The sequence below is a fragment of the Erpetoichthys calabaricus genome, chromosome 18, assembly GCF_900747795.2.
Source record: "Erpetoichthys calabaricus chromosome 18, fErpCal1.3, whole genome shotgun sequence".
Classification (NCBI taxonomy): domain Eukaryota; kingdom Metazoa; phylum Chordata; class Cladistia; order Polypteriformes; family Polypteridae; genus Erpetoichthys; species Erpetoichthys calabaricus.
The window spans coordinates 20,561,058-20,578,212 of NC_041411.2; the positions used below are offsets into that span (position 1 = coordinate 20,561,058).

At 37.3% G+C, this 17,155-nt stretch overlaps 3 protein-coding genes across 3 annotated transcripts; all 3 read right to left on the reverse strand.

Annotated features, from left to right (window-relative positions):
* Positions 1–6,578: 6,578 nt before the first annotated feature.
* LOC114669092 (G-protein coupled receptor 183-like) lies at positions 6,579–7,434 on the reverse strand. The gene has a single exon (XM_028825218.2). It carries the CDS (start codon positions 7,431–7,433, stop codon positions 6,579–6,581), a length of 855 nt encoding a protein of 284 aa, XP_028681051.1. The 5' UTR covers position 7,434.
* A 2,715-nt stretch (positions 7,435–10,149) lies between these two features.
* Positions 10,150–11,323, reverse strand: LOC114669093 (adrenocorticotropic hormone receptor-like). The gene has a single exon (XM_028825219.2). The coding sequence runs from the start codon at positions 11,321–11,323 to the stop codon at positions 10,469–10,471; it is 855 nt and encodes a 284-aa protein (XP_028681052.1). The 3' UTR covers positions 10,150–10,468.
* Positions 11,324–15,304: 3,981 nt separating this feature from the next.
* Positions 15,305–16,208, reverse strand: LOC114669094 (adrenocorticotropic hormone receptor-like). The gene has a single exon (XM_028825220.2). It carries the CDS (start codon positions 16,198–16,200, stop codon positions 15,346–15,348), a length of 855 nt encoding a protein of 284 aa, XP_028681053.1. The 5' UTR covers positions 16,201–16,208; the 3' UTR covers positions 15,305–15,345.
* Between the last annotated feature and the right edge of the window lie 947 nt (positions 16,209–17,155).

A 17,155-nucleotide genomic window follows, 5' to 3' on the forward strand; every position in this document is an offset into this window, starting at 1 on the left:
TCCCCAGTATGCTACTGCATAGAAAAATACACTGGTTACTATTGATAGAAAACATGTCACAAGAGTAGTACAAAGGAAATGAAAATGACCAGCAGAAACGTAAGTCAAAGAAAGGTCTAAAGGTTAAAACTGGTAGTCAAGGAGATCTTTTGTCAAAACCAAAATCTGCTCAGAAAATTGAGAGTCAAAAACAGTAGTGAGGATTTGAAAAAACCTGAAAGACTAAATTATGATTGTTTAATGTAGCAAAACAAGTTTCATCCATCAAGCTTGGATACTCTAGAAACGCCTGGGGTTACGTTTATACCGTCACCAGAATGTTGTCTCAGATAAGCACACCCCAGGGAGTTCTGGGCAAGATATCTATGGAGATGGCAGTAACAAAAAACTTAACACAGCTGCGTCTAAACAAGCAAAAATGGTATTGCAACAAAACATGATTAAATAATGGACTTTCTCAAAACAAATGCTACACAAACTCAACCACCATATTTAAATTCATTGAGTATCAAAATTATACAATCCCTAAACAGATTGATAGGAACTGCACAGGGATTTAAACACAAAAAAAAAAAAAACATTGACGCTGGATATCTTATTACAGAGTGAAATGTCTCTTGTTAAAGTGGAGGAGCAGCACTGGGGTCCTTATTGAATACCAAATCTCTGAAATTGTTACGGAGTGTAAGGTCAGCATTTCTGCAGAGAAAGGCAGTTTTCTCCTTTGGTATCCCATCTGTTTCACTCTGCAGACATTTAAGGAGCCTCAGCCATGTACCTGCTGATCTAATGTGCTCAACAATTTCATGTTCACCACTGCTGTCACTTTTGATCAGGACCCAAGCTCCTTCAATTAGACCAGCTGTCCCCTCCATAATTCTTGATGTTTGCTGTATAAAACCATGATTCTTAAACTGCTATCAGGTAAAACAAACTGGAGTAACAAGACTTTTATCTTTTTTGCTATCCATATCTTTTGTGTTTAGTTTTGTGTGTGTGTGCTTTAAGAACAAGGCCAGCTGGTCTGGTAAGATTCCTGAACTAAAGTATCTGACTAATTCCAAGTAAACATTTAAATATGGAAACTTACTTAATGAAAATACAGAGTGGACCAAGTCGCCAGACTGACCTTTGTTGAGTTTACATAAAATATATTGCAAGTGATAGTGGTGTCACTAAGATGCTGTCATTGGATTGGCATTTGCATATGTAAATAGGCCAACTAAATGGCAACATAAGCGAAAACATTTTTATTTTTTCTGATTTTATGTTAGGGGCGGCACGGTGGCACAGTGGTAGCGCTGCTGCCTCGCAGTTAGGAAACCCGGGTTCGCTTCCCAGGTCCACCCTGCGTGGAGTTTGCATGTTCTCCCCGTGTCTGCGTGGGTTTCCTCCGGGCGCTCCGGTTTCCTCCCACAGTCCAAAGACATGCAGGTTAGGTGGATTGGCGATTCTAAATTGGCCCTAGTGTGTGCTTGGTGTGTGGGTGTGTTTGTGTGTGTCCTGCGGTGGGTTGGCACCCTGCCCGGGATTGCTTCCTGCCTTGTGCCCTGTGTTGGCTGGGATTGGCTCCAGCAGACCCCCGTGACCCTGTGTTCGGATTCAGCGGGTTAGAAAATGGATGGATGGATGGATGGATTTTATATTATGTGAGTGAACAACATTTTTTCACAAGTACTGTTCATCCATTGTCTGAACCTATTTTTTCATTATTTTTTCCATTTTGATGTTCTCGGCAGCATCACAAATGTCTTAATTGATTGTGTGGTTGCCTTTAGCTCCATTGCTTGTCAATGCAACATCTCATTCTGGGAAGGGTTCTTTGCATATGAAGTTGGTTTTTTGTGTTTTGAAAAACTCCCTAATTCTCAGGAAAATGCTGAAATCTTCAATGCATGGCATGTTACCTAGTAGGATGATAATAGATTTAGAAAACTTGAACAGATCCTGTGTTGTTGTATTAGCAAGAGTCCATTTATAGTATGGACCCACTGGTGTTTCACAAATCTTTTAAAATCTATTCATGGTTATTTACTGTACGGAGTCTGTTACGGATCTAAATAAATAAACATTCTTTCTGGAACCTTCATGTGAATGGGTCTTTTGAACATCCAAAATGGCTCCCCTATGGCATGAATCTGAAGAAACACTCTGGCACCTTTATTTTTAAGAGTGCTAGGTGACCAGACCAGCATCTGGCACAAGGCAAGAAGCCACCCTAAATGGAAGGCCAGTCTGTCCCAGTGCATGTTCACTCACATGCATACACTTACTCCAAGAGGCCACCTTGCTTAAATCTTTCAGTTTCCAGATTATTTTATTTGACCACTTTCTTTTTTTGGGGATACATTTTTATTAAACCTCACTAAGAAAGCAATAGTCATGTAAAAGAATATCAAACTTACCAGATATAAAAAGGAATTTGTAAAAGCAACCCATTTTTATACTAATTTTATACCCATTTTTATACTACTGTAGATCAAAGTGCTTTACTAAAAAGAAGGAAATTAAAATCATAAACATAAAAAAAATTAAAATGAATATTAAAAAATATCTAGAATGACATATATACAGTACTGCAAGCTCTCGTCAGATGGCCAGGGAGGAGAGGGAAATAAACATTCAGGATAAAATAAACCACTAGGTGTTTGAAGGCCAAATGACTGCCAGCTCCAAACTAAAAATATTATTGTAGGGAAATGCAGCTATAGGCCTGCATGGAGTGAAATGCAATGTATATTTACAAGACAACACTTTAAAGACTGTCAAGTTTAGGCAATGATTTAAATGCCCAACTATAACGTGGTCTAAATGAAGGCTTGAGTGCCAGAGATACATTTTACATAATTCTATATTAATCTGTATATTTACAATTTATACATTTAATTTATACTTACAACTGTATTTTTTTCCTTTTTCAATTCTGTTTCAACACTTATATTGCTACTTATGTGAGCATGTCTCGTTTTTATGTTTAATGTGTGTCATGAATACAGTACATAGTTTTAATTCAAAGGCTAGTGTTTTTAAATAATAATTTAAATATTGCTGCACAGTTGTTAGTACTATTACCTTAGTAATAAATAACTTGTTAAAGAGCAGTTTGACAGGCTGATCCAAGCTGGCACCGAGCGAGTGATGATGTGTGTGTGACCCACGCCACCGGGAGTCCTGATTCCTACCATTAAAAGCCTTAGCACACTTCTCCCCATTGTCTGTGACTCTAAACTGGATTACGAGGGTATGAGAATGATATTTATGTGTAAATATGGAAACAGTTGTAAGCAGCTGATGTGTGTGTACGAAGAAGTTAAGTGAAGTTATGTACTTTAATACGTTAGAGTTTTGCGCCTGAGAGTTGCCAGTTACATCTGCAATTAACAAATTTAACGTACTCTGTGCACACACCTATCCCGCTTCAAAGGGTCTTATCATTATTTTCTATTCTTGACGCTAGATGGCAGAAAAGTGCAAGTAATAATAAATGATAGGCGTAAAATGTATATGAACGCTCTGCAAGGCTGTATATTTGGTATTGGGTAGACAGTACTGTATTAATCCTAGTTAAATGTTAACAATGAAAACCTCTTTTCACCTTAAATAGGTGAAGTTTTAACATTATAAAATTTACATTATGGTGAAAAAAACAATTTAGGTGCATCCAATCAATTGCATGAAAAGTAATTCTAAATTCCTAAAATAAGCAAGAGAAAAATGCACTGACTCAGAAAGTGGCTATACCTGTGCCTCCTAAAGAGACTCCGTTCTTTTGATGAATACAGTAAGCTGATGGAAATGTCCTATCAGTTCATAACAGCTAATATGTTGTTCTACGTTGGGGTCTCTTGGCAAAGCAACACGAGCTCGAATGATGAACAATGCCCGAGCAAAATTATCAGGAAAGTCTGCTCTATTACACGGCTAACCCTGGACACACTGGAAGCTGTTGTGGAAAGGAGTGTGCCAGCATGTAAAATCCCCTCCATCCCCTTCCAGGAGGCGCTCTCTTGGAGTTCTTTTAGCAACAGGCTCATTACGTCCGCATAATGCCTAACTATGACTGACAAGTGACAAGTCAGAAGTTTTCTTTCTTTTTAAATTTTCTTTCTTTTTAGTCATTCTAGTGTGTGTTCAAACCATTGTGTATGTGTGTGTGTGTGTGTATTTATTTGTCTATAAATGTTATGTATTTAATCAGTTCTGTAAAAAGCTAAATTTCCTCCTGAGGAGAAATAAAGTTCTATCTATCTATCTATCTATCTATCTATCTATCTATCTATCTATCTATCTATCTATCTATCTATCTATCTATCTATCTATCTATCTATCTATCTATCTATCTATCTATCTATTCCTCCACGGTGTGCTGAGAAGCACCTCTTTTCTGCCCTAGCGATGTAGGGGAACCAGTTTTGGTTCCCTAAAGAACTATCCACATGAAGGTTTCAGAAAGAATCTTTATTTAGACAGGCTCCATAAATAACCTTAGTTAAGAGCTCTGGGTTACTGAGTTTTAATAAGAAGACCTGTATATAATACCCCAGGATAGGTTCATGTTTGCGTTGCATGAGGATATGCATTAAAGCTTTCTTATATTTTCACATATTCAAAGCCCAAAGAAGCAATTTCATATGCACAGAACCCTTCACAGAATTTTCTCTTCTTGTCAATCAGTAGTGTTAGAACTATACAAAACTGTTCTAAGGCAGTGTGTACCACAGCATATATAAATCGTGTCCTCCTATTATCGTTACAGATGGAAAGGACATTAAAAACTTTTTAAAATACACTTTCAATTTTAGGAACTGGTGAGACAAAAAAGAATCTCTGCTAACCCATGGCAAGAGAACGTGAAGAGAGATGAATGGAATACAGATGACTAGTATGAGCGACTCAATCATTCATGGTATAAGAACACTACAGGCAGTCAGTTCTCTCGTCTTTATTGAGGATGTAATATATACTGTATAAAACAGAATGTCTACAGAATATTATTTTGCCAAAGACAACACAACGATACTCATAGTCTTCACTTCACAACAATGACAATAGGACGTTTCTTTTATGTTAGAATGAAATGAATTTTGATAAAATATGACAATGAATTACATAATAAAACAGTAGTAACTTGAAAATGAAATAATTAAATTAATTAAATATATAGACAAAATGTATTCAAGCAAGTAATAAGAAAATAACTAAAATGCACATTTTTTTAAACAGCCAAAGATTTAGGGCCCCCTACAATTTGGCTAATTATTCTATTTGGTCCTAAGATCCATAGTGGAAAACGAGCTGAAATCAACAAAGAATCATCTCGCAAAATTTAGTGATGTCGTCAAGCTGCAAGGTGTCCATAATTTGATAAGACGTTCCACCTTATTTTGTATTAATACGGACGTGAAGTAATCAATAAATAAATATTATTCTGAAAGATGCATGAATTCTCAAACCCGCTTAATACAGTTCAGGATCAGGGGTCTCTGGCAGCACATGAGGTGAAGCCTGAAAAGAACTCTGTTTGAAATGGCGGTCCATCGAAGTGACACATTCACATCGACTCACTCTGCATAAGGACAATTCAGAGTCGCCAATTAACTTAATGTTCCTCATCTTTATGGGCAAGGAAGGAACACTGGACAGGGTCGTGCTTGTGCTTTAAAAATATTGCCAACAATACCCTTCAGAAAACTGTCTGATCTCTACCTACAAACAAAGTATAATATTTTTAGATTGCATGCTTTTTAATTTTTTAAACAAACGTTCTTTTTAATACAGAATCATCGTATTTCTATGATAATACAAGTAATATTCTTCCACATTAAAAAGTTGATATTGGCAGCTTAAACGCTGCCTAAATGCAAAATGCAATTATCTATTTGAGAAAAAACGTTTTGCATTTTTTCTGTTAAATTTTCATTAAAGTGCATATGATTTTTTTTGTGTGTCCTTGTAGCAGAAATAAGTAGGCAGCGGCCTCGTCTGTCAGGAAAAAGTATGATATTTTCAAAATCAAGAGATAATACGCTCTGTGGTATTTAACACTTCGAAGATTTCCTTCATGTAAAGCTGATATAGGTCTCGTTTCTGATATTACTTGTTCCTGTAGACTGTAGTTGCGGTGGGCATCACTCCATGCTGTCCACAAACTGAAACCATTCTGAAATAAATGAATAACTTAATATTAAAAGTGGATATTTTTAGTAATTTAAATCAAATATTAATCAATCTCATATATGATAAAGGACATTGTTTAGTCTCCAATGTATTGCAAATCGAGCGTTCAGCTCTCCCTTAATAATATAACCCTTTACGAGTAGTCAGAGGTCTGAATTCTAAAGTGGAGAATGCCTGTAGTAGCACCAGTAACTTTCATGTATGGTGGATGCATTATAAAAATGAAAAAAGAAAAAAAAGTTTAAAAGTTTAGCTGTTTTCTTATCACCAAGAAAAAAAAGCCTAAACATGCTTTGATATATTTTAATAGAAAATGGGCAGTAATCCCAGATGAAGTCCTTCATACGTGGGTTGCGATACTGAAAAGTTCATGTTTTAATCATTTGTGATTTAATCTGGTTTTACCTTCTAGTCCTGCAGCACTCATTCCAGCGCAGCGCTTTGGCAATGGCCTCCCGCAGAGCCAGGCTTCCTATGATGTATAACGTGGGTGTACAAAGTGGGTTGACATGGACCATCGCAGCGAAAGGATCGCGTGCGTTATTTTTAAAAGTGAATCCGTAAGACGTCAAGCCACAGAGTATAACATTGACGAATTCCGGAGTCCAGAATATTAAGAAACACATGGTGACGGCAATAATGAGTCGCAAGGAGGAGCGCTTACTGTCAGTCCCCTGACTCGGTGGCTCTCTCGACAGCTGATAACGGGCTATCATGTACAGTTTAAGGTTTAGCAATAGCATCAGAATTACTGCAACTACCTGAATTCCGAATGTGTTTATTGCATTATAAATTATAGCCACCCGCAACGGGACCAGATTCATTATCAGTACTATTAAATAATTATAAATCCAGATAAACGTACAGAGTCCGATAACGACTCTTCGGCTGATCTGTCTGGCATAGAAGAATGGTCGTGAAACTGCGACATAGCGATCTATCTGTGCAATTAAAATTGTGATGAAGTTCACTCCCAGTAGGGTGGATACGACAAAGTAAGTCCCGTTCTTTTGTGGGTACGTGTCATTGACGTCGAAAAGCCCGATATAGTACCAGCCCATACCGGACAGAGTGTCACTAATGCTGGTGCTCAACATGAAGATATATCGGTTTTCATTACGCAGAGACTTGGTGCGAAGAATCGCGAAGACCACCGACCCGGCGACAGTAACAGTGGAGGTGGCCAGCAGGAAGTGAAACGCGAAGATGAAATAATCAGCAGTGTTATCGAAGCTGAATGCGAGAGGCACAGTCATGCTTTTGGTGTCCTTTGGTATAGGGAGTCTTAACAATTAAACGCAGGAGCGCCTTTTATGCTTAAGCTGTGACAAGTCAGAGATTCTCCAGAGAGCACCTAAAATAGAATATTTACCTGAAATAGTGTGCACAAGTCCCAGAAATCATTAACATAATAAACGGTGATAATAAGCTTTGCTGCTTCAGGACAAACCTATAGCAAAAGCGATTCTGTATACACTTTACAAGTTCCATTGTTATATATAGGACAAGTGGATGTATATTAACATTTTAAGGGATCATTAAGTAAGTATTCATTTATTAGGAAAGGAAACACACTTTTGTTCATGTTCTACATTTTTTGCTGTGGTCCTTGTAATATCACACGCAAGAACTTAAATATTCTGTCCCGTTTGGCATAAAAAAATGATGCAGGTAAAGTGTGCATTTCAAGTCAGTGGTCATGGCAAGTATTTAAATGAGCAGAACTTACTTGGAGTCGTCACAACCAGTCTGAGAGATTCTTTCAGGCCTATTCTGCTAGACCATCTGTAACCCTATGGTTTAGAAACTTTATGGATGGATGATATTATGTATCCATCTGATATTGACCCTGAATTATTAATATTTTGTACACTCTGCCTGAATTGTTAACTGCATTAATGGTACAATGTTGCTGAATTAATCCTCCAGGGACCTGTAATCATGCAGGTTTCACTATGGTAACTCTTTGTACAGCATAAGTTCTCTTTGTGTTTTTATAAATTCTGTGGTTGAAGTCTAGTTTCCTTACACATTTTAATTGACAACTGATACTTCAATATGTCAGACTAAATGGGGCGTGGGTGTAACTGTGGAGACCATTGTGCCCTGTGCTGTATTTCCAGGACTGATTATTGTGATGTGTTGGTATTTATTTCAGACCCAATTCTTGTCTCTATAGCCTATGTCATCTAGGTAGATACCACCTTTGGCTGAAGACTCTGTTTTATGTCATGTCATGCCATTTCCTAATCCGCTCAAACCAAATCAGTGTCATGGGGGTGCTGGAGCCCTTCCTAGATAGCATAGTGTGCAAGGTAGGAGAAAACCCAGGACGGGGTGCCAATCCATCACAGAACTCTGTTTCATCTATTACTTTAACTGCAGCAACATCAGGTTAAGGGATTCATTTAGTGCCACAGAGTAGATTAGTGTTGGAGAATGAGCCAGTAACTTTTCCAGACCAAAGGTTTAACCACTAGGCCACGTTGTTTTTTTTTTTTTAATATAGTTTCAGAATAAAACACCTAAAGTTTTTTTCATACTTCTCTGCCACTGTCTTGGTCATTTGCCACTGTGGTCTTGTTTGCATGTTCTGTTTTTGCCATCCATGACGATATACCTAGTGAATCTATTTGCCTTCTTAAGAAGTTCATTTTATTCTAAATTATGCATTAAGCACAAAATAACTGACTATTGTAATAAATTTAGGTACATTTGTAGAGATTTGTTTTCACTTTAATATTTAAAGGATAAATTCGGTATTTTTCAAGTCGAAGTTACTGTACTTCTACACAAACTTTGCATTTGCCATGCAAAATTGAGTTCTGAAGTTAAGTGTTTTCTATGAAATTTTAAAAATACAGAGCCCATCCTTGTATTTCATAATGAAAGTCATTTGGCACGGGCCCGACTACAAAACAAAAGCCTAAATGTGTGGAAATAGTCCTTTTAAAACCAGAAACCCATTGGAATTTTACAAATCTGTTACCTTCCACTATTGACGGAATCTATAAGTAAATAATTAAAGGGTCGTTCATGAACCTTCATTGGACAGTTCTTTTGGGAACCAAAAATGCTTATCGTATTCTGTCACTTAGAAGAATCACTTTGGCACCTCTATTTTGGCATTTGTACGTTTAGGCGAGCACTCTCCTTGCAAGCTGTTATTAGTATCAACTTTGCTATTGAACCTGTTCCATGTTTTTATTTTTTTTCTTTCATACTGACCTAATCTTAAATTGAATTATTTTCATGTATGAGTAATGAAAATAAATAATCATGAAATCACTTGTATTCTTAATTACACAAAATTAGAAGATAAATGAATACATTCTCCAGTATTCTTAATACATAAATTAATTAATTATGAACGAATTTGTCTAACACAAGATGGCAGCATACTACAAGTAATGAAAAGACTCTTGTTATCAATCCTCACAAATTGGCCAGAAACATAGACCTATACTAGAAAAAAACATGTATACTGGGGTATATTTAAATTGCATACAATATACATATATATTTTTACGAATACCCGATGTTTTATTACAGCATAATAATGCGATTATGTCAATACAACAGTTATTCATAAAATATTCTTGCTTATGCACACTTGATGTTGGAGAGAAAACACTGTTTAAATGTAAATATACATGTATTTATTTGTTAAAATGTTAACGGTTAAATGCTCCACTCACTGTTAATTTCATTAATTTTAATGGGAATTTCTCAAGGTGACGTAGGAATGCAACAGAATTAAAAAGGTATAACAGACAGGCAACCCTACATGTAATCAAGGAGCATCCTTGGCGTGGCAATTTCAAACATTTCTTTCATATCAAGCTGACAAGCCCCGTGTTTAAATTTACTTGTTCCATGTGCAACTGCGTTGGCCATCACACAATGTTCTAAATAATCTGAACCAGTTCTGAAACGAATGAATTAATAAACATTATAAATGAGATCCTTCAATCGTGTAACACGAATATCAGTTAAAGACATCTTCCCAGTCTCCAAAATATTGCAAAATGAGTTTTCAGTCCAACCGCGCAGTATAGGCAGTGATTGATTATTTTAATTTGAAGAATGTCTGGTAAAATGTTTGTGCTGGTGATCAATGGATTTATGATTAAACAGGAAAAATACGGATAATAACTTAACTATCAGTTGTAAAATTTGTGTGCACACGAGAGTATATGATTACAATTGCGTCCATTTCAATTGCTGATGTACCAATTCATGTGTGGGTTGTGAAGCAGACAGGTTTAACTATTTATAATTTAGTTGCGTTTTACCTTCTAGTCCTGCAGCAGTCATTCCAGCGCAGCGCTTTGGCAATGGCCTCCCGCAGAGCCAGGCTTCCTATTATGTATAACGTGGGTGTACAAAGAGGGTTGATTCGGACTATTGCAGCGAAAGGATCGTGTGCGTCGTTTTTAAACGTGTACCCATAAGACGTCAAGCCACAGAGTATAACATTGATGAATTCCGGAGTCCAGAATATTAAGAAACACATGGTCACGGCAATAATGAGTCGTAAAGAGGACCGCTTACTGTCAGTCCCCTGACTCGGTGGCTCTCTCGCCAGCTGATAACGGGCTATCACGTACAGTTTAATGTTTAGCAATAGCATCAGAATTACTGCAACTACCTGAACCCCGAAAGTGTTTATTGCATTGTAAATTAAAGCCACCTGCAAAGGCACCAGATTCATAAGCACCACTGTTAAATAAGTGTACATCCATATAAACGTACAAAGTCCAATAACGACTCTTTGTGTGATCCGTCTGGCGTAGAAGAAGGGTCGTGACACTGCGACATAGCGATCTATCTGTGCAGTTAGAATCGTGATGAAGTTCACTCCCAGTAAGACGGATATAACAAAGTAAGTTCCGTTCTTTTGTGGGTACGTGTCTTTGACGTCGAAAAGCCCGATATAGTACCAGCCCATACCGGACAGAGTGTCACTAATGCTGGTGCTCAACATGAAGATATATCGGTTTTCATTACGCAGAGACTTGGTGCGAAGAATCGCGAAGACCACCGACCCGGCGACAGTAACAGTGGAGGTGGCCAGCAGGAAGTGAAACGCGAAGATGAAATAATCAGCAGTGTTATCGAAGCTGAATGCGAGAGGTACAGTCATGCTTTTGGTGTCCTTTGATATAGGGAGTCTTAACAGTTAAACGCAAGAGCGCCGTTTATGTTTAAGATGCGACAGGTGTGACATTCTCCAGAGAGCACCTAAAATAGAATATTTACCTGAAGTAGTGTGCACAAGTCCCAGAAATCATTAGTGTAATAAACGGTGATAATAAGCTTTGCGACTTGAGGACACACCTTGGGTGGCTGAAGGTATTCTGTACACAGTCCACGTTCCAATGTAAAAATAACTCCTAAAGTGTATAGAGCAAGTGGAAATACCTCTTTAAGGGATAATTAAGAAAGATAAATGTTAATTTAAAAAATAATATTTACTAGAATGAATCTTATGAACTAGTGTATTTCTAGTTAATTTAAATTGCTTCTGTGAAGACTCCTATGATGACCCTAAAAATTCCGCCCTGTTTTGCACAACAAAGGATGAACGAAAAGTTTAAGTTTCAAGCAAGTTATTATAATCAAGCATTGAAAAGGAAAGTACAGAATGTTCTTGGACTTTTCACATAACTAGTCTAAGATGGACTGGCAAGCTAGAATTTCTGCTTTGTGCTCAGTTCTGTAAAGACATACCCTTTGATAACCAGATCTTAAATTACTTTGGTTTAGACAGTTAATGGATGGAAGATATTATGCATTCTTCTGACGCTGACCTTCAATTGCTAATGTTTTGTACACTATATTAACTGGGTAGAGATTGGCACAATGGCTAGTGCTACAGAATCTCTCCTCCAGGGTCGTGTGTTCGGTTCACAATTTAGTCACTCTATGTATAGAGTAGCTATGTTCTCCTTGTGTTTTTAAAAATATATTCTATGTATGAGCTCTGGTTTAATCTCATTTTAAGTTCACAGATGTAACCTCCATGCTGGTGTTCATGTGATCCAGTAGCAGTGAATGTGGGTCCGGCTATGACTGCGTAGACAGGTCCGTTCTGGAATGTCAATGTGAGGAACATGATTAAAAAAAAAACAGAAAAAAACGAATGTTTAAATATTAAAAAAGAAAAATTGTAAAATGTTCCATAGCTCAATCTAAAGCGTCTTTAGTCGTAAAATCTTTGTTTCATATTATTGCTATAATGGAAGTATATAACTGCAAGTTATGGGATTTGTTTTTGTCGGTGCAGTGGGCTTGTTCTTCTCTTGTTTTTAGATGTCTTCTTATAGTTTCTAGGGAAAGTGTCCTGAATTTCTAGGGGCTGCAATAGCTGAAGGTTGCAGCTTCTTTTTCAGAAATGAATGGTTTGTCTCTTAGGTTTACAGGTATCCTCAAATTCTCAAAAGCTTCAGATTTACAGATCATTTGTTTTGTTTGTTCGCTGACATCAGAATAGGTCTCCGGATGCTTTATTCATAGAACTCCATTGCACGTCTTTGGTGCGCATATATGCGTTCTCAGTCTGTATATAATTTTAAAAAAATAGGTTAATACATGTGTTTGAGAAAAGATGTCTAATAGATTGTAGCCCCAAACATCGATGGAAAAGCTTAGGACTCGGCAACCATGCACGACTTACACCAACATGGTTCACAAAATGGAAAGTGTGCAGAACAACCAATTACAATGAACAGTGATATTTTATTAAACAAGGTACAGTAGATCTTATTGTTCTCCGTCATTACTATAAGTGGAAAATACATTTCTTCAGTCTTTTGAGGAACTTTTTTTTTCATACAGCTTCTAGATCCCAGGTTCATTACACCCTGGAGTTGTTTGGAAATTCTTCACCCATAATGTACACTTTAATGGTCACTGTGGGGCTTACCTTTGCCAGTAATGTTTTACTACATCCGTCAATACCATTGATTTAAAACAATTCCAAAATTATTTACAAGATCTTTAATAACGAGTGGCAGGGTGATGAAGTGCTCAGCGTTGTGCCCTGCGTCCTAATGCAGGTTCGCCCAGTGTCTGGTGTTCTTATTCTACCGTTTGTTTACTGTTTTTATTTTCCTCCCAAGCTGTAATCCAGTTACCTCCAACAAACCAAACACGCGCACGTTTTGCGTAACTGATGAATTTAAACGGGCCTTCTTTCGACTGGCAACCCAATGAGTGTTTCTCACCCTTGTCTACTGCCGCTCTTGTATGAAGGAACTCAGCGAACCCGAACTCGATATACTGCTAAGAAAATTAATGAGTGAATACCGACTTTTAACATATGCGGCCTCGTCTGTCAGGAAAAAGTATGATATTTTCAATAGAATTACTTCAGATTGAGACAGTAATGTCGTTTTGATTTGTTATTATTGTTATTCATTATTTAATAACATTATTTTGACACTTATGCATGTACGTTAAATTGATACGTTGATATTTAGGTTATAATACCTTTTCCTTATTGTACTGCGATCTTCATTTTGTTTATTTTTTTCTTAAACAAAATTAACCCAGCTATGTTATGTTTTACTTCTAAATTATCACAGGCTATTGTAAAACAATAGACAATGAGATATCCTTTTGTTTAATTGATTTTTGAATTTATGGATTTTTGCCTATAGAATTCTGGTTTCGTATTTTCTATTGGCCGCAACACACATCCCAAATACTTCTCACCCTTTCTACGGCAGACAGTCGAGAATGACTGGCAGAAGAGACACCCTTCTTTACCATTCATAAATTAGACAGCATATCTGATGTTCCTCAAGCGGAGTCGAATAGCGCATGTGTAGTAAAACAGTGTGAAACCCGGGCAAAGTCACAAGGAGCTTAACGCCACCCCTCAGTCACTCACTGACTCTCTTGTTCACTCGCTCCACGGAAGCTGAACTGGTCACATCACTTGCATTATAAAAATGTTGACGAGCTTTGAAAATCAGTCAAGCATAGAGCTATACTAGAAACTGCATAGGTACTACAATGTTTTTAAATGACATGCAATACATTTTAGAAACATCTATTTGATTTCAGAATTATGATTAACAGTACAATAATTATTCATAAAATGTACTTGTACATTAAACAGTTAATTTGGCAGCTAAAATACTGCTTTAATGTAAATATACTTGCATTTATCTGTTAAAATACAATGGTTACATTCTTTACCGTTCTTATACATTGAAAATACCAATATCATTTAATGTACCTCTAAGGGATTTTTTAGGGTGTCTTGCGAATGCAGCAGAAATAAGAAAGTAGCAACAGGCACCCCTGCGTGGAATCAAGGAACATCCTCCGCATGGCAATTTCAGAAATGTTTTTAATATCAAGGTAACAGCCCTCGTGTCTGAAATTATTTGTTCCTCTAGCCTGCAATTACGGTGGCTATCACTCCACGTTCTCCACAATCGGAACCAATTCTGAAATGAACAAATAATTTAAAATTAAAAGTGACTCATGTGACACGGACATCAGTTACAATGTTACATATCTACTGAATGCCTTTTTTCAAAGTCTCCAATATATTTTAAAACGAGTATTCCGTTCTTCCGCGCTGTAGTTGACATAGATCAGAATTTTAAAAAGATTCACATACCACTAAAGTCCATGCTGCTAATCGATGTACCTTAACAGGAATAATCTATAGATAAAAGCTGAAATATCTGTTATAAACTTTAAATTGAACTTGCGGGCAATTATATTTGCATTCGTTACAGTTGCTGATGCATCCATTCCTGTATAGGTGGGGCTGCGATGCTGACAAGCTGAGTATCAGTTTCATACTTTGAGATGACAATTAAGTTCACTTTGACTTTGACTTTGATACTATTCAATGAGTTTTTTCAAAATATCTAATGTGTTGTAAAATGAGTATTCCGTTCTTTACTATTATAAAGTAAGCAAAAAGTGAAGAATGACCAGTAAAATGACATACCAATGATTTTCGAGCAGCTAATGGATGAACAAAAGAAAAGAAAAGAAAATGTTACCTTGAAATATTTTCGTTTCAATTAAAAAATCTGTTGCAAAATTTGAAGTGGCCTTACGGGTATGATGTATTTATTCATATGTGGCTTCGCGACAATGGCAACTCCGTTGCAAAAATTGTGTTTACTATGATTCGTTTTACCTTCTAGTCCTGCAGCAGTCATTCCAGCGCAGCATTTTGGCAATGGCCTCCCGCAGAGCCAGGCTTCCTATGATGTATAACGTGGGTGTACAAAGAGGGTTGATTCGAACCATCGCAGCAAAAGGATCGAGCGCGTCGTTTTTAAACTTATACCCATAAGACGTTAAGCCACAGAGTATGATATTGATGAATTCCGGAGTCCAGAATATTAAGAAACACATGGTCACGGCAATAATGAGTCGTAAAGAGGACCGCTTACTGTCAGTCCCCTGACTCGGTGGCTCTCTCGACAGCTGATAACGGGCTATCACGTACAGTTTAATGTTTAGTAATAGCATCAGAATTACTGCAACTACCTGAACCCCGAAAGTGTTTATTGCATTATAAATTATAGCCACCTGCAAAGGCACCAGATTCATAAGCAACACTGTTAAATAAGTGTACATCCATATCAACGTACAGAGTCCAATAACGACTCTTCGTGTGATTCGTCTGGCGTAGAAGAAGGGTCGTGACACTGCGACATAGCGATCTATCTGTGCAGTTAGAATTGTGATGAAGTTTACTCCCAGTAAGGTAGGTATAACAAAGTAAGTCCCGTTCTTTTGTGGGTACGTGTCTTTGACGTCGAAAAGCCCGATATAGTACCAGCCCATACCGGACAGAGTGTCACTAATGCTGGTGCTCAACATGAAGATATATCGGTTTTCATTACGCAGAGACTTGGTGCGAAGAATCGCGAAGACCACCGACCCGGCGACAGTAACAGTGGAGGTGGCCAGCAGGAAGTGAAACGCGAAGATGAAATAATCAGCAGTGTTATCGAAGCTGAATGCGAGAGGCACAGTCATGCTTTTGGTGTCCTTTGGTATAGAGAGTCTTACAATTAAACGCAGGAGCGCCTTTTATGCTTAAGATGTGACAAGTCAGACATTCTCCAGAGAGCACCTAAAATAGAATATTTACTTGAAATAGTGTGCACAAGTCCCAGAAATCATTAGTGTAATAAACGGTGATAATAAGCTTTGCTGCTTAAGGACAAACCTATAGCTAAAGCAATTTTTAGACTATAGCAGATATCATGATTATGCCAGGGATTTAAACGAACCGGGCTCTTTCCAAGTATTCATGCAGTTTGAGTTGGACTAGCACGCCGGAATTTCTTTGTGCTCGGTTCTGCCATGATAGACCATTGGCCACCTTAGTAAACTATGTGTGGGTTTTGAAAATTAATAAATGGTGACAGTAAAGACTGAACCTGTAATTTTAATGTTCCAAAGCTTTAACCACTATGGGCACAGTGCTTTTTATAGTTTCAGAGTAAAGCAGTTAAGAGCTGGATGAGTTCATTTTGTCGTAATTTACTGCCACAGCATTAGTTTGAATTTTTTTTTTGCATATTCTGTTATGCCTGGTGAGAGTTGTGTAGCCAGCGTGACTGTGTCCACCACTCCAGTACTGTGGGCATTTCTTTCTAACCATGTTGTCGGTTGACATCGTGTCTTTTTCCCTATGGGTCTGCCACCATTTTAAAGTAACTGACGATTGTCATTACAGTCTGCCTGTCATTCACGGATACATTTTTATGTTTTATTCGTCTCTTAATTTTACCTGACTTCTCAACTGCAGTAATATACTGGAAGATTTAAAATCCCATATCATATTGTTTAGATTGTCCAATAACTTCTGAACAGGTTTCCAGTTTAAGATACTTTGCTGAAATAACTCTATAGCAAGTCTTTAGTGTGATTGCTATGATTTATCTCTGCCCAAATTATCTCAAAAGAGAGATTTGGATTTTGAAGA